We start from the raw sequence: 25,760 nt of genomic DNA on the forward strand, positions 1-25,760 counted from the left end.
CAATCACAATGCACTGGGTCAGCTGGCCAATCAGAGCAGACTGCGCTTGTCGGAAGGAGGGACTTTGTAGAAAACGAAGCGTTTGAGAGAGGCGGGGCATAGAGGACCTACAATAATGTACAGTATTTGAAAAATAATGTGTTTTTTGAACATTACAGCATGTCAACATATTCTGTAACACCAAATACACAAAATAATGATCTTTAAAAAAGCATCATATGACCCCTTTAATAGGCTGTATATTAACTTATTGACCGAAAAACGGTAGTTCTATGTGAAATCAGACATTTGAGCACCCCCATATAGCCAAAATGGCATGATCATAACGCCCCGCAAATATTAGACTGTGAGATTGGTAGTCGAATCAGGTTCCTCCTATCGAAGCATCGAATCTTTGACTATTCGAGGTCACCCCTAATGTAAACCATATCTTTTTTAATTAAAACATGGTGGCTGCATAATTGAGCACAATGAAATCAGGGATGAAATTGAACTGAAATAAAATATATACGAAATAAAATACATACTATACTATACTATATATGCGTACTACACTATACTATACTATACTAAAATAACTAAAAATTAAATAAAAATCAAACAAAACTATGTAAAACATTTGAACAAAATAAATGTGTATATTAAAAATGACACAACAAAATTACTAAAACGTATATGTTCAGTCATTTACGGATCTCAGATTGAACGTCTGTGGTGAAAGTGAAAGGCAGGAGCAGAATCTATAGGAAAGATGACTCTGTGAGAGCATTTTTCAAATTGCTTTGTGTCCTGACTGAACCCTGTGATTGTAAAATAGTCTCAGATACGGGCTGTTTATATTGGCCCTTCGTCCTCTGCCGCATTCTCTGTCTAGCACTTTCTCCATCTTTGAAAATTTCAGGCAATTTTCTTTACATTGTGGTCTCTACCTTTCACATCTCTCTGTCCATTATGCCTATCTTTTATCTTATTTCAATGAAACAGTAGTATTTCATTCAGGGTTGGAAACTTTACAGGGAGATTTCAGGGAAAAGTTATGTGGGGCCATGTAAAGGAAGACCATATCATCACTTTTTCATTTATCATAGCTGATGGCTAGCAAATGCAGTCATGTCAGGTATGGAAAGAAAGCTGTTCAGATTAATCAACATAAACGTGTTCAGAAATGTCAGTACAAACATAACAATAACCAAAACTAGATCATAATATTCATAATTTATTTTTACTGTAGATACTGGTGTTTCACTCATCTGCACTCTCAAAAAAAAGCTTGGCCTTGAGCTTAAAGACTGACATCTGTCTGCTCAATTGATCCAGGGAGTTCATTTCTGTCTGTGGTGCACCACTTGGATTGTTTGTTGCTGTTTCTTTTCCTGACAGGTCTAAATATAGAAATCATATTCTCAGCAGGGGCTAATTTGAGTTTTTAATCGTGTTCAGACCCAGTGGATTTGGCGTTTCAGCAGGCCACCTGTCAACACATTAGAAGGGTGTTTTTTTTCAGGGCAGATGGAGAGAGGAAGTCTGTCCTTGTCTTAAATATTCCATCAAGCGGTGTGGGCCGTCTCAGGCCTGCCAGAACGCCGCTGCTCTCCCAGATTCCTCAAACTAGCTCCAGCTGTAAAGATGTCCAGGTGAAAATGTCTGTTTATGTGAAACTAAGACAACATTTTGAGCACGTCCAGGTTTTGGGAGTGACATCTGCGTTTAAATGCAAGAGTGAATCTCCTAATTTATCATTTGGTCACTCCTGAAATTGTGATGGTTGACAAACTGACAAATGTAGAGTAGTTTTGGCATCTTGTGGGTGTAAACAAAAAAGCAGGGTGCTTTTTAAGTGTTTTGATTAGCGGTTGACCGTTATTTCATCAAAGCCTATATATTGGCTGGTATTTGGCTTTTATTGTATATATATATATATATATATCGGCATTGGCGGATACGTTTTTCTGTTTGGCTGATGTGTCGGACGAGGTATTTTTATTTTGACAGTGTTGAGAATGCCAATGCCTGAGTGGCCTTGTATTGGCCATCTAAGATACAGACATCAGCTATCAAAAAACCATATCGGTCAAAGATAGTTTTGAAATTGTGACGGTTGACATACCGATAAACAGAATAATTTTTGACATCTAATGGGTGTAAAGAAAAAAAAAAAGGAGTGTTTTGATTAGTGGTTAACCGTTATTTCATCAAAGCCGATATATCGGCTGGTATTTGGCTTTTTTTTTATATCAGCATTGGCCTTTACGTTCTTTTGTTTGGCTGATGTGTTGTAAGCTGGACTTTTATTTTGACAGCATTGAGAATGCCAATGCCTTAGTGGCTTTATATCGGCCATCTTAAGATATGGGCATCTGCTTTCAAAAATCCATATCGGTTAAACACTATTTTTAAAATTGTGATGGCATACCGATAAATATCGAGGAGTTTTAACATCTTATGGGTGTAAAGAAAAAAAAATAGTGTTTTGATTAGTGGTCAACCGTTATTAACCAACGCCGATATAATGGCTGATATTTGGCAATTTTTAAATATCGGCACTGGCGGATACGTTTTTCTGTTTGGCTGCCACATCGTAAGCGGGACTTTTATTTTGACAGTGGTGAGAATGTCAACAGTTAAGTGTCTTTATATCGGACATCTAAGATATGGGCACCTGCCATCAAAAATCCATATCAGTCAAACCCTAACTGATGCTAATTCTGATGAAGGAAATATTAGCAATTTATTACAATTAGTCAACTGCTGTTGATAGAGGCACCATGTTTGTTAATAAACAACCATATTTAGTTTATAATACCCCCCTAAAATGAGAACGAGCTGCCAACAGAGCATCTGTCCGTCGTCTTGTGATCTTCTGTTTTCTTAATCACTCATGCTGCTCTTTAAAAATCCAATTGCTTAATTACTCTGCTGCGTATCAGATTAGAATTTGTCGTTAGGGGCTCATAAAGTCTTTTCCTTCCAATGAAGGCCCAGAGACTAATGAGCACCATGAGAAAGAGATAGAAAGAAGTCGACGAAGAGACTCACCAAGTGTTGGGGTCTGTGAGGCCTCAGATTGGGTGACAGATGGGAAATCATCGTGGAAAATGCAAGCTAGCTCCACTTCAGCACAGAGGCTTCGTGTGTATGCACACACACCGCACCTGAATTAGTGCTACGTGTCGCATTTCATGCTCTGAATTATTGCAGTCATGCTAATATTATATTTAGCCAACGTTTTTGTATAGTTTACACTCAGTATTTTTCAATAAGAAAATCTTAAATGGAGAACAAATTAAGACTTTTTAGCTGACCATAATATCAGATGTGTATCCTTTAGAGTTTCTGAAGAGGAGTTTCTGAAGAGATCTCAACAATGTCTCAAACTGTGTTCAGGTTAAGCAAGACAAATTTAGCTTGCAATATGAGTTGTGCAGTCACTGTATATAATGTTTCTGTGATATTTTTTTTACCACAATTTGCACCTAAATTTAAGGAATACGTTTACATAACAGGTTTACCGAGATAGCAAAGTCTGCAATTAAAGTGAAGTGTTATATAAGGATTATTTATATACTATTATAGTTTATATTAATATTTTGAACTTTTATATTTTAATTTTTAATTTTGATTTTTATTTTAAAACTAAACTACTACTATTATTAGTGTTATTAATGTTATTAATAATAATAATAATAATAATAATAGTAGCTGAAAATTGTAATAGTTATTAATACAATTTTATATTATGCTTAAATAATATAAATATATTTTATATTATACACTGTATATAATGTTTATATAATGTTTCTGTGATATTTTTTTTAACCTAAATTTCACCTAAATGTTTACATAATTTTTACATAACAGGTTTACCGAGATAGCAAAGTCTGCAATTAAAGTGAAGTGTTATATAAGGATTATTTATATACTATTATAGTTTATATTAATATTTTGAACTTTTATATTTTAATTTTTAATTTTGATTTTTATTTTAAAACTAAACTACTACTATTATTAGTGTTATTAATGTTATTAATAATAATAATAATAATAATAATAGTAGCTGAAAATTGTAATAGTTATTAATACAATTTTATATTATGCTTAAATAATATAAATATATTTTATATTATACATGAGCAATTAGCATTTGTTTTTGAATTTTCAGTTTTCTTTTTTCAGTTTTTTGTTATTATTAGATATATTTTTTGTTCTTCTTCTTCTTCTTAATGATAGTAGTAGCTAAAAATTGTAATAATATTTTAGATTTTAAATTACATTTTTTTACAGAATTAAATATTACTCTATTACTATTTAAATACTGTTATAGTTTTTATTAATATTTTGAATGCGCTTTTATTTTTATACATTCACTTTTCATTTTAATTTTCTAAATTGCTTTTGTCATTTTACTTTAAAAAAAAATATTTCTATATAGTTTAATTTTAATTAAAATTAATTAATGATTTTATTTTCATTTCTGTTTTAGTTTTATTTCAGTCATTTGAGTACTCCAAGTTTTATTTCAGTGTATTTTATTTCAGCTGTATTTCAATGATTTGAAATGTTGTTTTTTCTTTTCATTTTAGTTGAGGATAACAACACTGATTTTGATGTGATCTCAAACGTTTCTTATCAAACATAATGTGAGCTGCTGTTCACGTTCATTTTTAGATCTACTAATGTGTGTCTCATTTGCTTCTCTTTTTATTTCTCCTCAGAAACACATCTGAGATACCATTCACACTTGCATGACACATGACTGAGAACTCCATTAAGTCTCCTGAGCTATGAAAGATCAACCTCAGAGCAATACAAATGTCCTCTGGGCTTTCCTGTCCCAGTAAATCAATCTGAATTGGGCTTTTGTCATCTGTATTTCCATCCGTAATGCTGGTGTTATTTTTCAGCGCTGTGGAAAAATGGATGAATATTATATGTCTGTATTCTGAAACATTTATTTTCCTTCCTAAACTATTTCTACGCTCACTGAAACAGCCATTACAGTAGATCTTATTACTCTCCTTTACCTTGAAGTGTCCTGTGACGTCCTGTCACCCTGATATGGACCTGATGTGAAAAGCAATAACGCCACATTCCCATGGATAAGAGCTCGCCATAGCCGGCAATATCCTTTATAGTGGCTCTATGATAATAATATGGCTGATATTGTAGAGGCACTGGAAGAGCTAGCAGTGTGTTAACCATATGAATTCTGATTAGAGCTCAGATAATGGCCGTCCCCATTCCGACTCCTTTATCATTCGCAAAGCAGATTGTGCACTGTCTCACAGAGTGGTTTATTAGCACATTATACAAATTGCACATGCAACAAACACCATAAATAAGAGCGAACACAGGTAAACAAACACACTGCGGAGGTGTGCATGTTAGCCGGATAAATAAAGAACAATGCATGAAGACAATAAATTGAAAGGTATTTACCCATGCAAAATTCACTCTGTCAGCAGAACGTTCTAGCATCAAATGATTCTTCCACCCAAATACCTACTGTAACTTTAGGAAAGAGAGGTGCTACAGGTGTACTGTACATGAGGAGTCTGAAAAGATTGAACAGTTTGACTCTGTGCAATGTTGTAGCAAAAAGTCAAATAATAGCTGAAAAAAATGGTTATAATTCAAATGTATTTTTTTGGCATTTTATATCACCTTGCATAGCATCTGTTTTTGTAAAGTGGTTTTTTAAATATCTTTATTTTTTATTTTGTGAAATAAACTTTATACCATTTGAAAAACTTTATACCAGCTTTACCATTTACATTAACCTTAGTTAGCATTGATTTTAATAAAGTGATATTTTTTTCTTTTTCTTTTATTTATTTTATTTGTGAATTTATTTTATTTGTTTATTTGTTATTTATTTTATTTCTCTTATTTATTTTATTTTTGTTTTATTTCTGTCCTTTTTGTACTTAAAGCATCATTTTTATAAAAATATAAAAATTATTAACCCAAAAAAAGACATACTATATTAATATTGTTTATTATTATAATATATAAGACATATTAAATACATTAAATTGTATTAATAATAATAAATATTATTTTATTAATATAATAAAATATATTTTATTATTATTATTAGTAGTAGTAGTATTATTAAAATTTTTTATTGTATGAACAAACAAAACTGGTTGCGCAATTACCAACAAAAAAAACATAAATTAAATATAATTATTAATAATAATAATGTAAAAGTTACATATGATACGCAAAAGTATTTGAAATGCTAATTTAGCAAATGCACAAATTTAAATACATAAAGTCACAATATAAAATAAGCATTGTCTGTGTGTGTATTTTCATACCCTCTTAAAAATAAAGGTTGGTATCTATGGTTCCATGAGGAACCTTCAACATCCATGGAATCTTTCCATTCCATTCATTTTTCCAAAAGGTTCTTTATAGTGGAAAAATGTTCTTTAGATTACTAAAATGTTCTTTTAAGAACTGTTCAATTAAAGGTTTTTTGGGAAACCAAAAATGGTTCTTCTGTGGCATCTCTGTGAAAAAAAAAACCCTTTTGGAACCTTTATTTTAAAGTTTTCTTTTGATTAAAGGAGTCTGTTTTCACCTCCACTTAATTCTGACACGCTGCCTTTCTGTTAACATACCGTGACCAGAGCATAAACAGAGCTAAAAAACGCAAGCGGGTGCATTTTTACAGGCATGTGGAACATCAGAGGCAGGCCTAATCTGTAAAAAGAAAGCCATCAAACAAGCCCAACTTCAGTAGCAAGTAGCGCCGGGTGCATTTTTCATGATTATTGTTGTTGTAGAGCAGAGACCTTCATGAATCAGTAGTCAGGTCGTTGCAGATTTGGCTTAGAACGTCGCTGATGAAAGAAGCTAGCGCTCTCTCTCTCTCTCTTTCTCTCACTCTCTCAAAACGGTTTTTGTTTTCCTAAACAATGATTGTCATCAGTGGCATAACGCTGCAACTCTGAACATGTTCCAAATCAAGGCAATCCAGAGCGCTGCTGCATTGTGCATCAATTATTTAGCTTATGTTGCTTTGTACAAACAAGCTCCCCTGGTGGAGAGATGGTACCTGTGCACAGCCAATTACTTCAAAATGTTTCTCTCATTCATTATTGAGGCCGTTAATCTTGTACAGGTTGTTGTGCGTCTGACCCGGTGTGCAGTCTAGCGTGCGGTGCTTTGATCAGGCCCCAGCTGACTGGTGCGGACGGGGCCCGGGCTCTGTGCTCCTGATGTGAGCGGGAGAAGAGCACCGCTGCTGCCGTTTCTCCACGGCTCCGTGTGCTTCCAGGATCCGTGGTGGGTAATTAGAGCGGAGAGGCTGTGTGGGTATATATACTCCCTGTAACATGCCCTTTCTGGCACCGATGGCCTCCCTCTCTGTCTGTTTGCTTGGCACGGCTGCTAAACGGCAGGAGGTGTGTGTGAATACATGCGTATGATCTGAGAAAGCTACGTGTGTGAAGCTGAGCTTTGGACGAACGCCTGTGGCTTACCTATTCGCTTTAGCTAGCAGTTGTGAGTAAAGGAAAATTTGCACCAAATTCGATTTTCAAAAACAATATCATCTCTGTAACGCCTTCATAATGAGTCATAAATAATAAGCAACAGTTTAAGCTTTTGTTCACATATAAACAAAGAGTAAACTTGAAAGCTTGTATCACGTGTGTTCGGTTTAGCTTCCGTTTTTACCATATTTGATGTGCCCTATGTATGCGTGTTGATCATTATTCAGATGTAAATAAAAGGCTAAATTAAATCTGTTAATTATCTAAGGCGATTATGTCTCTTTACAAGACTTGTATTAAACCACTTGATTCAACTGGATTTGTTTTATGATGCCTTTATGACCTTTTTGGATCTTCTACATTTTGGTTACCTGGACTTTCAGATTTCATTAAAAATATGTTAATTTGTGTTTCGATGATTAACTAAAGTCTTATGGGCTTGGAACGACATGAGGGCGAAACTAATAAAATAATACATTTATTTTAATTTATTTATTATTATTTATTAATTATTATTATTTGCAGTTGTGCACATTATTCACCTGCACATCTGAAGACTGAATCTTTCAAGCTTCATTATTCACTAATATTTTATTTTTTATTTTTTTTTAATGGATCATTCCGATTGAATCTCAGTTGATTCAGTTCACAAAACCACTCTGAATGATTCATTCACAAATTGAGCCGTTTTTCCAGTTCGACTCAGTGGCTCATTGATTCGGTTGCTGTGATTAATGACTCACAGATGAACATTTAGGTTTGTTCCTTACATTTTCTGGCACTTTTTTGTCTATTTTGAAGCTTGAAAGCCTCTGTCGAATTCATAGTAAATGCATGGAAAAGCATCGTCTTCAAAATGTCCCTTTTTTGTGGAAGAAAAAAGTCAGGTTTGAAACGACACGATGATTAGTTAATAAAACATAATTTTGAGTGAATGTCCCTTTAAACAGCAGGTTCTGTTCCTGTGATTGATATACTGTTAGTTCTTTCAGATTTAAAACATTTTCTACATGTAAAGTAACTCTGCTTTTGATTTTGGAAAATTGAATCCAGCTTTCTGGCAGGTCAGAACGTAGCTGCGATCTGAAGGTTGACGAGCTGAACGGCTTGTTTATTTTCTGATGTTGTAATACTACTGAGCCCTTTGTCTGTACAGCAACACTGATCCAAATGCTGTTTTGTCCTCTTCAAACATGCCCTTGTGTTTCTCTCTCTGTCTTTAATGTCTGCCTGAGAGCCTGAGAGCATCAGCTTCATCACTAGCAAACATCAGGATTTGAATTTAGTGTGTTTTAGTAGAGTGGGGCATTGACTTGAGATATGATTTAGGACGGGGAGAGAGAGAGATCTCATTCTGTCTGGGTTTTGGCGGGAGGCCAGGCGGAGAGAAGTGAGCTGTTTGAGGGACGGCTGGTGGAGGGGAGGGGGTGAGCGAGTGAGTTCAGGGGATTGTGGGACAGGAGAAGATGGCGTTGAGCCTTGGCTCAAGTAATTGTGTGGCTCCCAGGTGATGAGGGCTTTTATGCCATTAACAGTGTCTTTCCCTCCGCAGAGCGAGCCAGCTCTTTAACAAGACAGCGCTGCTAATTTCACAGCTAATACTGAGCCGTTCCACCTCAATGGGCCGCCCGCAGCAGGTGCAGCTGGGAAACGGCCGGGAGGGAAGGTGGAACAGACAGAGAGAGAGAGAGAGAAAATGACCATTGTGCTTCAGCTGGTCAGGTGTTTTTGCTTCGGTTTGATTGAAGCTTGTGGTTTCAGTCATGAAGCTGGTTTAACCGGACAAAATGACAACTTTACGTTTGGAATTGTTATGGACGGTGTTGTTGTTCACATTACAAATTTCTGCTGCGACTATTGTGTTAAAAACAGCAAAGTGCTGTAAATCTTGATATCAGCAGTATATATATTTGTTTTTTGAACAAACAAGTGTTTAGGCCCATTTGTATACATTTAAAATATTATTAATATTATTATTATTAAAATTATAATAATATAATATAATAATCTATTTTAATATAATATAATATCATTTATACTCTAAATAATGTATTAAGTTTATCATGAATAAATGTTGCATAAAGTGCATAATATAAAATATAAAAACATTTTTATCCATCCTACAGTCTTGTAAGTCCATTAACTGATCGTCTTTTTCCCATAATATTTGTACATTATTAATAATATTATTATTAGCCTATTATTATTGGTTGTATTTTTATATTAGTTTATATTAATTTTTCCCTTCATTTCGATCTCTCTACTTAATGCTCTGAATACTTTTGTAAATGCTCGACATGCCAATAAAGCTTTGATTTTGCTGACTGGAATTTTTCAAGGTTTGCAGTTTAAATTTAAAATATATTTTATTTCTCATTTTATTTTGGCTAAAAGAGAAAGGAAAAAATGAAATCGCATCATATGACCCCTTTAACGTTCTGAATACTTTTGTAAATAATAGCCTACTGTAAATGCTCGACATGCCAATAAGCTTTGATTAAGCTGACTGGAATTTTTGCTGGAATGCAGTTTAAATTTAACATATATTTCATTTTATTTCGGCTAATTAATAGACCATAATTATAAATACTATAGTGTTTCGTTGAGGAATGAATCATTCACGTAGTTTCATTTGTAAATGAAAACACAACACGCTCATTTATCATCACACATGGGCATAAATACAATCATAAATTTAAAACTTTATTGGCATAATTTTCAGGCGTTTATTTGCAAAATATATGGTAGGCTAGCAAATGCTATCATAATTATACAAAACGTTAACTAGGTAAAGCAATACACAAATTGAAAGGGGAAATAAGCATATATAACAATAAATATAAAAAGATAGCCCTAATAAGTTAATGTAATAATAATAATATACAAATATTAAATTAAATGTTTAATGTTAATAAAAATTTTATCCATTTTTGATAACCCCGGGTTGCTATGGTCACGCAGGTTTGTTTACGTTAAATTAAATGTTTAATGTTAATAAAAAATGTTTTATCCATTTTTGATAATCCCGGGTTGCTATGGTCACGCAGGTTTGTTTACGAATTAAACTCGTGGCCACGAGAAATGGATGTCGTTCCCTCAACATAGCATCTCGAGGCACGACATAAGGATGCCGTTACCTCGACAAAGTGATCTCGTGGCCATGACATATTATCACGTTCCCACGAATTATGACATTCCCTCAAATTAATATCTCGTGGCCACGACATATTATCACGTTCCCACGAGTTATTATGACGTTCCCTCAAATTAATATCTCGTGGCCACGACATATTATCACGTTCCCACGAGTTATTATGTCATGGCCACGACAAAACTAAGTGAACCGAACATGTCATAATAAGTTAATGTAATAATAATAATATACAAATATTAAATTAAATGTTTAATGTTAATAAAAAATGTTTTATCCATTTTTGATAATCCCGGGTTGCTATGGTCACGCAGGTTTGTTTACGAATTAAACTCGTGGCCACGAGAAATGGATGTCGTTCCCTCAACATAGCATCTCGAGGCACGACATAAGGATGCCGTTACCTCAACAAAGTGATCTCGTGGCCATGACATATTATCACGTTCCCACGAATTATGACATTCACTCAAATTAATATCTCGTGGCCACGACATATTATCACGTTCCCACGAGTTATTATGACGTTCCCTCAAATTAATATCTCGTGGCCACGACATATTATCACGTTTCCACGAGTTATTATGTCATGGCCACGACAAAACTAAGTGAACCGAACATGTCAGCTCCCGGGCACCGTAATTATGTATATATATGTGTGTATATATAATTTTATTTTTATTTAGGTGTAGAGTAATAATAAATACGCTAAATAAATAAATAGCCTACTCTGGAATTAGATGCCTAAATTATATTCACTAGAATAGAATAATTCACTAGAATAGAATTGTTGATGTATAATACCCTGTGACTGCTGTTTTGTGTATTTTAGCATGGCTGGAATGCTGTATCAAACAATCATCATCCATGATCAGATCTATCCATTTTATTATTGATACCACAGAGCAGCAGCAATATTGCTAAATGTCTCTCGCGGCTCTTACTCTGTGTGTGTTAGATTCAGTCCTGGTTTGCTCTAGGTAACAAAGAAGATTTATGTCTCACAATGTGGTTTTTTTGCACAGGAGAGAATGTGCAGAAGCGAAGGCTGGGTGTTTTGTGTTGGCGATTTGGCTTTTCAGGCACCGCTTTTGCCATGTAATCGCATTGCGTTGGTCTTACCTGTGCCGCCCCCAATGGGTTTATTCACAGCTAACGGGATTTGCTGCGGTGCAGAGATCCGGCGAGCAGCACCGCTCTCGTGGCTTTCCACAGCCTCTTAATTACACACTGACAGCAGATCAGCGCTGACAAGCCCACCCTCTGATCGCAAGGGAGGGGCCCCTGTGGGCCCCTACACAGACCGGCTCCACACACAATTTAAACCCAGCTTACCATAGACCCCTGATCACTGTATGGGCTGGTTTGTGAGTAATGAGTACTGCACTGCTGGTTTATGGCTTTCTTTGCGAATGTGTTGTACTGTATATGAAATAATAAAGATATAGGACTGCACATAGCATTTAAAAGCAATAATTTAATAGACACATTTAATAAATATTTACTATATACCAATAATATATAATGAAAAATAATATATTCATAATTTTATATTATATTGCTTTTTCTAATTAATTTTTATTATTATAATATTATATTACTGTATATATCATAATATATCATCATTAATAACACATAGTTTTTGAATATACATATAATATACTGTATTATATAATATAAATAATATTCATAACTATATAATAATATAATGTTATATATATAACTGTATATAACATTCATGTATAATTATTATATTATATTATTTTACATTATATACATTGTTTAATATTTATGTAATTGTACATGTGTGGTGTTGAGTATATGGGTATATTTCTGCCGTGAGCTTGCGATTTCTCAGGAATAATACAGCATGACTCCTTCTCTGTGGCTCTGACACGAGTTTCACTTTGTACAAGCAACACTGGGACCTTTTCCTCTGACAACCTCTCTTTGTCCAGCCAGTCAGGTCACCCGTGTGCTTTAAACAGCCAATCACACGCCTACAGCCCCTCTGACACCGCACGCATCTGCTGGGCAATCGCCGGCCATTGAGATGTCATGACTGTTGAGAGATAAAACCAAAGCACTGGCACTGGCTTTTCTGAGCTTGTTTTTGAAGAGCTGTGGCATTAAAATGAGTGCTTCCTGTTTCAAGCATTGTGGGTAATTTTAGTGAGTTTTGTTGCGACTCTGGAGTTTATGCCTCTTGTCCGAAACGACCCTTTCAATGTGGAATAACACAATTTAGGTTTTATTGTTAGCTAAAAATGTGCATTTTTACTAAATTGATGTCTGTTATCTGCTGTTGCGACTCTGGAGTTTATGCAAACATTGCGCGTTTATTTCTGTCGCCCTCTCGCTTCCGCCACTTTCCTTTCTGTCTAACGCTAAACAAAAAGAGACACTAAATTGCTTTTAGCTAAGAGAGACCGGTCTTTATGAAAGTGTTCAGTAAATTGCATTCTGAGCGTTATGAGAGTGTATGCCACTCTGTGTTATTGTGAAAGACAAGAGGGGGCAATTCACTGTGAATGTGGCCTTCCAGAAAGCCTTCAAATGGGTTTACAAGGCCACTGTAAGACAGGCAGTCGCACGGAAGGAAAACAAAAAGATTATGCAGAGGTCTTCACCTGGCTTAATTTGTAGGTATTATTTTTCAAATGTACCTCATGATTGGACTCATAATCAATATGTACAAGCCAGTGTGAGAGGTAAAGAAACAACAGTGAAGGATGGGTGAAAGACTGCTGCAATGTGCTGTATTTATTTCACTATGAATTCCATTATATGAATCCGTTCATGTGAAGATTCACTAGTGGTTTGTACATTTTAATATACGTTTTATATAGATAATATATACATTAAAAAGTGCTTAATAATACAAAGTATTTAAATAATATTTCTATATATGTGTTTGTGTGTGTATCATCGTATATCTTATTTTTATTTATATTAAATATTTATAAAATTTTATTAAATATGTTTTAATATTTATATTATTTAATAATTATTAATTCTAATATATAAAATATAATTTTAAATTATAAATATTTATCAAATATTTATCATTTCTGTTCTGAAATTGTGTATATAAGTACAGGTCAGTACATCTCAACAAATTAGAATACTTCATAAGACCAATAAAAAAAACATTTTTAGTGAATTGTTGGCCTTCTGGAAAGTATGTTCATTTACTGTACATGTACTCAATACTTGGTAGGGGCTCCTTTTGCTTTAATTACTGCCTCAATTCGGCGTGGCATGGAGGTGATCAGTTTGTGGCACTACTGAGGTGGTATGGAAGCCCAGGTTTATTTGATATATATATATATATTACAAACTAGAAATATTATGAGACAAATCAATCATATGTAGATGTTTTACAAAACAGGATGATTGGATGTACCTTGATGCAACATTTTAGAGGTTTTGGACAAGTTCAAGCTTTATTAACCTTATTTTTGAAAGGCATAAATCTGGTTATGGCTCCTCTGATTCATCATATTAAAGGGGTCATATGATGCTGCTAAAAAGAACATTATTTCTCTACCGACTTCCAGTTTAATGAAGAATGTCAGCATGTATGTATTTGTACACAAACACACAAATACACACACACACACACATTAAGTTCTCAGGACAAACGAACAGTCAAATGACAGAACTTTGAGGGCAATGAAAGCAATGAACACTCACATCAGAACCGGATCCATTTTACTGATTGAGAGGGAAGTACGAGCAGACCTTGAAGGGAATTAGTGCACCGCGCGAGACGTAACCTTGTACTTAAAGATGCACGTCTGAACGCAGCTACACCATCACTCAGTAGAGCAGCACTTTCAGTAGGCTCTTGCATGGACAGGTGAAGTTACTTTTAGTGTTGTTGTACTGTAGTAAATGAAAACCGGCTTTTCATGATGTAGTTTGGTGTAGTATGTCCACAGTCACAACACAAATCTCCCTCCCCAATGACTGCCCACATTTACATTAGCAATGCCTGCTAACTCCTCATTTCACATGCGAAAAAGTCAGCCATTTATAACAGAGCTCATTTACATATAGGTCTTAAAATACGGTATAAAACAGCCTGTTTAATTCTAAAGGTGGAAAATTTGAAAATTAAATAACAAAAATTTTTTGGTGCAAACATTCTTTAGAATAAAAAAAAAGTGGAATATGTAACCTTTGTATATGAAATATACAGTAGTCTTTCAGAGAGAGAATATACATTCTGTCTGATGGCAGTGTTTTAAAGCTGCTCCATCTAATTTTGACCAGTCATATGACACACTGTATGTATAACCAAGTCAATGAGAATATTAATGAGGTTACCAAGGAGATAGCATTTACTTTAATTAGAAGAACCAAGACTATGGCCTTTTTTACTGCGTCATGGAGAAGAGTCACAAAAGGAATTGATTGGTTTTGGCATTTAGTCTCTGATCAAGTGTCATCTATTGCTTCTGGAGGCAAGAAGATAATCTAAAGTGACATTTCTCTTCTGCCTGCTTTTTCTGCACTGATGAAGGCAATTACCTCAACCCTAAATGATCATTTGCAGAACTTTCAGCCTCTTGATGTTTTTGCTTGTGTGTGTGTCTGTCTGTCTGTCTGTCTCTGTGTGTGTGTGTGTAATTTTATGTTTTTAAATCCCTGAGGGCATGAACATTTTTTGAACATTTATCAGAAAAGGAGTATCTATCTATCTATCTATCTATCTATCTCTATCTATGTCTGTCTGTCTGTCTGTCTGTGTCGTTCTATCGTTCTATCATTCTATCTATCGTTTTATCTATCGTTCTATCATTCTGATTCTTCATGATTCTTTGGGTTATGTTAATCTGAAGGAGCACGTTTGTCTTCATAATCTTTAATAAAAATGAAATAAATCTGAAACGATTAATTTTTTTTACTCCTGATGTCATCAAACTCCTCCCCTCCAGTCACATGGTTCAATTCTGATATCATTGCCCACTTCTCAGGATTCTAAGTTTTTGATGGATGTAATCAAATCCCGTCATACTGTACATGTACTCTAAAATATGTCACATTACACAAGTAAAATAGGTTGTGAATGTCAATTCGTATTGATTTCAGCATCTGTCTGATAAAAATATGACACTGATGGGCTATTTACTGTTTCCAGATGTTTCCGTGAGCATAAACTCTAAAAGCAAAAAGCTCTGAAAAGGTTTCTGGCACATTTATGTTCATTGCAGATAATCCAGGAGTATTTTTCTACCAGCCTGGAAGCAGGAAACAGCAAAATCGGTGGGGTGCACATAAATTCCCGCTCAGAAAACAGGCTGTTCAATAACACAACACTCATTACTCAAGAGCCGCCGCTGTTAGTCCACGCCACAAAACTAACTCGCGTCCTGTTTCCCTGAAAAGTCCCGCAAGAGTTGCAGAGGGCCCGCGGTATCGGCGAGATTTTGTGTCTGTTGCATTTTCTACTAGTAAGCAATGAATGTTACGAAAATGAAGGTCACCTAACCTCGGTGCATCAAGACGTATTTGGCAGCACGGCGTAATGCCTTCCAAGTTTGTGGAACAAATGAAATTCTGCTGCTCTGGTACACTTTGCATCCAAACAACCATTACAACTGGCTTTATATACTGTCTGAGCAGCAGACCATCAAATGGTGTTTTTATTCTTGTGCTGGAACGCTCCACACTGTTGAGAATAGAAATCCATCGCTTGTATGCAAAAGACTGGAGCCAGTCTATATCTGCTGGTGAAATGATAGTTTCATACAGGATTAAAATTGATCACGGCATCTGCGACTGTAGCATTAGATCTGTGTTAGGCATCATTGGTGCACTTTTGGAGGTAATTGGGCTTTTTTGCTGGAAGTTTCTTGGGAAGCAGAGTGGGAATTACTAGATGAAGCACTCTAGAATATGTTTGCGTTCTGTGGCACGGCTCTGATTCATATTTTATGTTGCTTTTTGTTGGTTGATAAAATGTGAAGACAATATCCGCTGATTTTTTTCTCCACCAACAGTCGTTTTTCATCCATCAAGGCATTTTTCTCTCCCCATCTTTCGGCACTTGCTATAACTGATTTAGCATTTATGGTGGTAAAAAATTAATCTAAATGTCGTCCAACGGGGAACGCAGAAGCTCTGGGCTGATTTATTTCCGACTTAATTCAGAATGGCTTGACATGATGAACGCTACAGAAAGTGGGCAGTTGTGTTTTGGAAGCATTAAAGTAGCTGTTGCGAGTTGTTTGATTGAAAATCATAAATCAGTGGACTCAAACCTTGGACCAGAGAGCAGAGACCGTAAACAGCAGAGAGCCTGTGCAGTGTGTGTTATTAGCGATACACTGACTTCATGCAGATTTACTTGTGCTTTAAGGGATTGAAAATGAATCTGATTTTAGGGTGCTTTTCAGTTTTTTTAAACATATCTATGTGTTTCACACCAGTGTTAGGCAACAACAGAGTTGTGTGCACCATTAAGCCGGAAGTTATTATTCCAATATCTAGCTGTACAGCTGTACGAACTTGCTCAGCAAGATTCCCTTCAAAATTGTTGCTCCGCCATGACATAGTTTACCGTAGAACACTAAATATAGATACAAATTAGCATATGCTATACTCTTTATGTACAGTGCATATTTTTCAGCTTTTTTGGCTTTAATCGTGATTTTTGTTCTGTCCCTATGCAAGTAAACCAATAAATAAAAATAAAATCTGTGGAATACATAGGGTATGTTTTGCACCTTATACTGCCTACGATGAATGTGTGTGATGCATTATGTCATGACAAAACTACATTGCTTACGGTATAGTTAATAAAGCTTTCTACACCTAAAATTTGTTAGTATCATTGCAGCGCATTACATTGCATTTTCAGATGATGACGCATTTATATGTTGGACAAGCTGCAAAGCTACTTTGGCAATGTTTTTCTTATCTGAAATAGAACTAAAATATGGTCATTTATTCTAAAATAAATGTAATGTCTATTTTCTTTATCAATTCAAATCAACATTTTGCGCAAACATCCTTTGCGTTTAAAGCAGCTTTTGCCCTAGGTGAACTCAGGTAACTTTGCAGGTTGGTTTCTTGATGCATCTTGGAGCTGTTGCCACAGTTCTTCTGGATTTAGTGTGTCTCAGCTTCCAGAGAGACTGGATAATGATGAGATCAGATCTCATGCAGAAACAATTTTCACTCAGAAAATGCTGTAAATTTCACAAATAATTACAAAGAATTGGTAAGTAAAACACTGAATTAAATGTGAGATTTTGAAGTAGAAAGACTGAAATCATATTTTCTTGTAAATAACAATCTGTTTTATGTGCGTACAGTGTTTACACCAGTGTATTCCAGTGTATTTCTGTATTTAAAGATGTGCCGTCAGTCGCTTTCACTATGTGAAGTTGCTACTGTAGCAGTTGCTGCCAGAAAAGGACTAATTTTAAATTGCACAGTTGTAAATCACTCGATTCAAAATAAACAGAAACACTTTGAGGCAGTAGTCATAATTCATAATAAATCATTGTTTTGTGCAGGCATGCGTGGGAGCGAGTGTATATTTTGGGCGTTTTCCATCTAGCTCTGATGCAGGTGAGGTTAGCACGGCGTTGTATTTCTTTCTCTTTGTTTGAGCGCTTGGCGGGGAAAGAAGATCTCTGGCTGGCCTTCTGTCTGTGGTAAAAAGGCAGCAATGAAAGTCATTCACAGGGGCATCTCACGAGACCCCAGGCCAAAGCTAATCACAACTTCGACCCACTTCTGGATTCCAATGACTGAATCTATTGAGCTGAGGTCTCTCGACGGAGCACAACAAAGTCGGTGTGACTGCAACTTTAGCCTGCTGCGGCCCAGCGCCACAACACCGCTGTTGCCTGCCCCGTCTGTGATTGGCACAGAGGTGTGCTCTTGATACTATATACAGTCAATAACAAAGAGCCCGGCACAGCTATTGAGTTCAGTTACAGACCGTCTCTCCTGGGCCTTTTGTTTGGATGGGAAAAGCAGTGTTGAAAACAGAAAGGCATGTTGGGATATATTGCTACAAATTACAATAGAGATGAATACTGTTACATTTCTGTATTATGAATAGAAGCTAATATTAATGGATCTATCAATAGTAACCATGGTTTTTCTCTTTAGGGTGTAGTGCTGTCACTAACATCATTTTATATGGCATTCTTGTATTTGAATCATACAACTGTATATAGACTACTGTTCAAAGGTTTGAGGTCAGTGAAAGTTTTTTTTAAATATTTGTTTATCAGTGATGCATTTAGTTGATTAAAAGTGGCAGTAAAGCCATTTATAATGTTACAAAAGATTTCAATTTCAAATAAATGCTGTTCTTTTGAACTTTCTATTTATCAAAGAATCCCGAAAAGTAAAACGTACACGGTTTCTACAAAAATGTTAAGCAGCACAGCTGTTTTCAACATTTATAATAATATACAGTGCCTTGCGAAAGTATTCATTTTTTCACATTTTGTTATGTTGCTGCCTTTTGTTAAACTGCTTTAAATTACTTTTTTTCCACATCAATCTACACTCCATACACTATACTGACAAAGCAAAAACAGAATTGTCACAACTTCGTAAATTTATTAAAAATAAAAAAAACTGAAATAAGTACATTGCATAAGTATTTATACTGCTTTACATCACAGAAATAAATTACATTTTAAAATATATTCAGACAGAAAAGCGGTTATTTTAAATTGTAAAAATATTTGACAATATTGCCGTTTTTACTGTATGTTTGATCAAATAAATGCAGCCTTGGTGAGCATAAGAGACTTCCTTTAAAAACATTTTAAAAATCTTACTGACCTTAAACTTTTGAATGCTAGTGTACTTTGGTACTTCGCTGTACCATGGTATCACCACAGTATGTCATGTCCCATTCAAAGTCAACCCATTTATCTTTGAAATGTGAGTTCAGTATAAAACAATAAAGGTACACCACAGAATTCTGTGCTCTCTCTTTTGACTTCCGTGGTTGTAACATAGAAATGCAAGGTTTAAAACAAAAGAATGTTGATGATCATCTTTCCATGGGAAATTGTTTGGATTGTGAAAATTGGTTTCTGTGTGTCTGGTTTTTTTGGAGTGCAAGGGCTAAAATATAAAAGCGATTGAGGACGTCAAACGAAAAAGCAATTTTGAGGTGTAGAGAATTATTTTATTTTGATGAGAGACACATTTTTGGTCTTTCTAATAATATGCCCAAAATAAAAGCCAGATCTACAGTATGTGTTAACAAAGCAAATGGGCTCAATTTCAGTATCATTTTTTATATACAGTATATTTACAGTGCTGAATTCTTATCCCACTGCTTGATAGATAAAGAAATGATAATCATAATCATCTCTTTCTATGTTCCCCTAGTTTTGGTTTGTCTTCTGGGACATCGTCCCTTGGCGCCTCACAAACTTAAGTAGCCTACTTCATGCATAAAGGACTGAAGTTTTGTCAGGCACAATACAGGAAGCAAAGTCTGTCAGGCTTTGAGTAGCAGTAGATGTTTATGTTACCGACGTTCTTGCGTTTCTGTCAGGTTGCAGGCTCTGAGGAAGGAGAAGTCACGTGACGCCGCTCGCTCGCGCCGGGGGAAGGAAAACTTCGAGTTCTACGAGCTGGCAAAGATGCTTCCGCTCCCCGGCGCCATCACCAGCCAGCTGGACAAGGCCTCCATCATCCGCCTCACCATCAGCTACCTTAAGATGAGGGAATTCGCCAACCAGGGGGACCCACCGTGGAACCTGCGCGTCGAAGGACCGCCGCCCAACACCTCAGTCAAAGGTAAGAGGCTTTCTTCTGTGTACAACTTTTATTCTGCTCTTTTTGTTGTAATAATGGATTATTACCAGTGTTGGGGGTAACGCATTACAAGTAACGCGAGTTACGTAATCAGATTACTTTTTTTCAAGTAACTAGTAAAGTAACGCATTACTTTTTAATTTACAAGAGAATATCTGAGTTACTTTTTCAAATAAGTAACGCAAGTTACTTTTTTTTCCAATTTATTGATTGACAGCTCTCCTGTCCCCATGTTGAGAGAAATCAGATGTTACTGTAGTTCTAAAATAAATATGAATATGCATTAATTCATCTCTCTCACAAAAAAAAAAACAGATTCAGTATTCCTCAAAATAAATTACAAAAATGCAACTCAGAATATGACGCAAACCTGTAATAATTAAATGTTAAACGTAACGCATTACTTTCCATAAAAAGTAACTAAGTAACGTAATTAGTTACTTTTTATGGAGTAACGCAATATTGTAATGCATTCCCCAACACTGATTATTACAGTGTTTTTTCAATGTGATGTATAGCATGTGTGGGATGCTGAATATTAAATACTACAGACAATAATTTCAAGTTCCTCAGTGTATATTAATGAATGGGAAATTGCCTTTGCACTAAAACGCTTACAGTGGTAGTAAGCAAGCAGACGAGATGCTGTTTTGTGTTTTTTTTTTTTTTTTTTTTTTTTTTTTAGTTTATATTTTGAAAATAGTTTTCATTTTTATATTTTCTGTTTTAATTTTAATTGTAGTTAAAGTTTTAACAGTTTTGTTGTGTTTTTGTCATTTTGTATTGTTTTTTGAAAAATTGCTTTGGCAACTAGCTGAAATGAAACAAGTTTCAGGTTTTAATTTCAGTTAAAGTTTATCTTTGTTCAAATAACTTTTTAATGGTTTTAGTTAACTATAATAACCTTGCTCATGACGCATAATCAGAAGTTCATTAACATAAAAAAAATAGTCAAAATGTATAATTTAGATAAGCTTAAGTAACCAACTACTTCAACTTCAGGCTGTCTAAATAATAAAAGAATGATAATAAAATGATGACATCTAATTCTAAATTATTCTAATAATTCTATAATAAAAGCAAGTAAATCTAAGCTTTTTTCACAGCAACAACAAAGTACATATTTTCATTAATTTGAAGTTATTTTTGCTTACACTACTGCATCCAAAATTAACTTAAAATAGATATACTTTTATAACAAATATACAAGCTGTTACAAGTTTTATTCTTGCCTGCAAGACTTCCTTTGGTGGATAGTTCACTCAAAAAGGAAAATTCTGTCGTCATTTACTCTCATTGTGTTGTTCCAAACCTTTATGCATTTCTTCTACTAAACACTAAATAATATATTTAGTTTCGGTTACCATTGACTTCCATTTTTACCATCATTCTTCGAAATTTCTTATTTTCTTGTTCCAAAGAAGAAAGAAAATTAGTTTTGGAATGACATTATCTAAATTATGACAGAAATTAATTTTTTGGGTGGACTATCACTTTTATAATATAAGAGTAATTGTAAGTATGAACTGGTTAATACACACTGAGGTACTAGTTGAGATGGTTGTGGTAATCACCTGCGTGCAGGACACAAAAACAGCAGATCATCACTTAGTGCTTTTGCCAGCAAGGACAAGAAGCAGACAATGAAACTGTGGATGTACATTAAAAAAGTCGAGTGAGATGTGCAGAGCGGTCATAACTCGCTCCCTTCTGACTGGAGTTTGCTGCACTACAGGCTAGAGAAGAAAAATAGCTGTCAGTTATAAATAAACAAGATCGTGTCATGCCCTACAGAAGCCTAATTAGTTACGAATGTCAGTACACTGAAGCAGCCTATAGATTTAACAGTAACTATGGATTCTTGTTTGGACTGTAACGATTAGGTGAGTAATTGGCCTGGTTAATCAACTAATGCTAATTGGTTGGTGATAAAAGATGCAGTCGGGATCAATGAAAATAAAAAAAGATGCGCTCGATACTTGCTCTTCTCGTTATATTTGACTGCTGTGGCTAAATGTAATATTTAAAAGAGATGATGCTCATTTGCTATGGGTTTTTGCAGTGTATTTGCACTGACAGTAACATGTTTATATATATAGCTAGATTTTTCTTTTAATGTTTACTTTTATATTATTTTATACTATTTATTTTATATTTTTGATTTATTTTAAATTAAATGTTATGTTATGTTATATATTTTATTTTATTTTTTATTATATCTTTATCATATTTTATATATTATTTATTTTACTATATTTTATTCCTTTCTGTTATTTTCTTTATTATTTTATTTTATTTTAGTTTAGTAAATTCATTACAGCTACTTTGCACTTAAGTGTGAATTATTTACTGTACATTTGGCATGGCCAATACCATGAATGTTGTTAGAGGCAACAGTAAATTGTTGCAGTTTTCAGCGGCTTTGTTCTGTGATTTCCGGCCGGCACACAACAGATGGTATCATTGCTGTCTCGCTTTGAAGAGCCGCATGCATTTTAATGAGAAAATGTATATGGTGAATAATTCGGTGTAGAGCCGGTCCGTAGGACTGTTGCCTTTTAAACGTCCGACATCGACATGCAGTGCAGGAAATGATGTAAGCGAAGGAAATGAATAAAATGCATTGCATCCCCATATATTAATGAATGCTCAGCAAGGTGAATCCAAACCCTCTAGGACAACGAGAGGCTCTTTGTGTCCTTCCATCTCATTGACAGCAGCCGTTTGAATTGAATCAGTAGCGCGGCCCATTTTATTTGCACTACATTTCGAACAGAACCTGTTATCGATTCCCGTTTTGCTGTTCTGCATCGCTAGAGCTAATGGATACTCAGTCCCGCTCCCGATTCCTCCGAGCTCATGAATCGCTGTTTATTTTCCGATCGGAGCGAGGAGATGGGGCTGACCTACAGCGGCAGAGCTCTCTCTCCTCGTCCTCCGCTGACTCCTGCCTTATTGTTGTTTAGAATAGAAGAGGTGCATGTGTTTTGATTGGCGTACGGCTGACCGGGAGGCGCGCCGCGCGCCGTAATGCAGAGCATGCTAATACGAGCATATGGTGACTTATTGCATCAGGCCCGGAGCTCAGAGGGCAGGACCCGTTTCTCCTTCCGATTGTTTGTGTGCATGAGTCAAGGTGAGCCGGAGGAAAACGATATTGTTTCCTGGGCCTGGAAGTAGCCAGTTCATTTGTCAGTGCAGACTTCCAGGCAATTTCCCAGTGACTTTACATAGAGATCCGAAGCCGCCGCTGCTGTTATTATACAATATTTGCTGTGAGAAGAAGAAAAAATCAAGTTGACTTCTTGTAAGGCATTTCTACATAATAACTGATGATTGTAACCTTTTGGGAAATCTCCGAACAGTGTCGTTTGGCAAATCTCATGTGAATGGAAATGATTCTTTGCTTAGAGAAAAGTCTACCTGCATTCCTCTGGATCTTTTTCATGTCTCTGTGAATAAAGAAAATATATCAGATACAAGAAACATACACAACCTCTCAAATGTTTGCTGTCATTAAGATTTTTTTTAAAGAAATGAATGCTTTTATTCAAAAATGATGCACTAAATTGATCAAAAGTGACAGTAAAGACATTTATATTGTTACATAAGATTTCAATTTCAAATCTCTATTCTTTAAAAAAAACTAGGTTTCCACAGAAATATCTGTTCAACATTGGTAATAACTAGAAATGTTTCTTGAGCAGCAATCAGCATATTAGAATGATTTCTGAAGGATCATGCAGTTTCTCAGCGACTTTAAATAGAGATTGGGGGGGGAAAAAATCAAGTTGACTTCTTTGAAGAAAATCTGCATGCATTTTCCCGGTTCTATTTCGTGTCTGTGTGAATAAAGAAACAATGGCAGATACAAGAAACAACCAGATATTCAAGTTTGGGGTCATTAATATATAAATTTTTTTCTAAAGAAATTAATGCTTTTTTCAGTACCGATGCATTACATTGACCAAAAGTGAGAGTAAATACATTTATAATGTTACAAAAGATTTCTATTTCACATTGTTTCTTTGAACTAGTCAAGTATCCCAGTTTCCACAGAAATATTAAGCAGCACAACTGTTTTCAACATTGATAATAAGAAATGTTCCTTGAGCAGCAAATCAGCACATTAGAATAATTTCTGAAGGATCATGCAATTTCCCAACGTCAGATCCGAAGCCGCCGCTGCTCTTATTATACAATATTTGCCATGAAAAGGATAAAAAATCAGGTTGACTTCTTGTAAGACGTTTCTACATTATAACTGATGATTGTAAACTTTTGGGAAACCTCCGAACAGTGTCATTTGGCAAATCTCATTCGAATTGGAATGCTTAGAGGAAAATCCACCTGCATTTTTCCAGTTTTTTTCGTGTCCGTGTGAATAAAGAACAATTTGGAGCTGCCATTTGTACGGCGGAGAGTCGCCAAACACCATTAAAACAAAGCCGCCTTCTGTTGAATGCAAAAGCAGGGTGACAAAGCGTAGAATTCAGGCCTTTATCTGTAATAAAAGCCGGCTGTATTACTGGCATCGCAACTGAAAGAATTTGACCTCCGTTTCTCAAGTGTTGATTTATTATCATAAGTCGCGCGCTAGCCGCCTCTCTCCTTTTGCGCCTGTTGACCTTTACCGTAATTGACCCATCAACTAATTTTTTTGGAGCGTTTTAGCTGAAATTTGCTAGTCTCTGTCAGAAGCGTTTCACATCTGTTGAAGGACACTGCACAAACAAGCATGACCTTTCTGTTGTTTGGAGGATGGCGCGGGCCCCTGACCCCCCTCCACCACCTGTGCATTCATTATTCATGCATGCAGAGCAGCGAGCAGTCGCCAAAATGCCACACTTCACCAAGCGCACACCCCCAAACTCTACAGCGCTGCCTGCACAATTGACACGTTTTGTGCCTGTAGTTAGCCGCCGAGTCGAGGACACATATGCCAGTTGTCCTTTCATGATCACCGGAAAGGAATTCCAAATGGGCTGAAATGTTTGCAAAATAGCAGCTTTCCGTTGGAACGTCAAAAACTCGCTTCTCCGTTTTAATCACCCAGGGCATAAACATCTTGCGCCAACGGCTGCTCGGAGACTGATATTAACGGAGGGGAATTAATTGAGTGAAATGCGAAATTATTTTACATGCACCGCCGGTGCCCACAGGGAGATAAATCACAAACGAGATCTCTGTAACGACTCAATTGTTTCTCCTAGACAGCGATGAGATTCGGTGGAGAGGAAATGGAGGCTAGGGAGAAAAAAATGAGGAATCATTTCTCAATTTGAACATTTCTCATCAAT

At 35.6% G+C, this 25,760-nt stretch overlaps 1 protein-coding gene across 1 annotated transcript in view; it reads left to right on the forward strand.

The window, feature by feature from the left end:
* The window catches only part of LOC107729224 (neuronal PAS domain-containing protein 3-like), a 163,245-nt gene that overhangs the window by 90,928 nt on the left and 46,557 nt on the right, over positions 1-25,760 (forward strand). Inside the window, exon 3 of the mRNA XM_016539656.1 lies at positions 20,198-20,442. Coding sequence (XP_016395142.1) covers positions 20,198-20,442 — 245 coding nt within the window. The remainder of the gene's footprint in view (positions 1-20,197; positions 20,443-25,760) is intronic.

This window comes from Sinocyclocheilus rhinocerous, unplaced genomic scaffold (assembly GCF_001515625.1).
Source record: "Sinocyclocheilus rhinocerous isolate Xijiao unplaced genomic scaffold, SAMN03320098_v1.1 scaffold1268, whole genome shotgun sequence".
NCBI lineage: Eukaryota > Metazoa > Chordata > Actinopteri > Cypriniformes > Cyprinidae > Sinocyclocheilus > Sinocyclocheilus rhinocerous.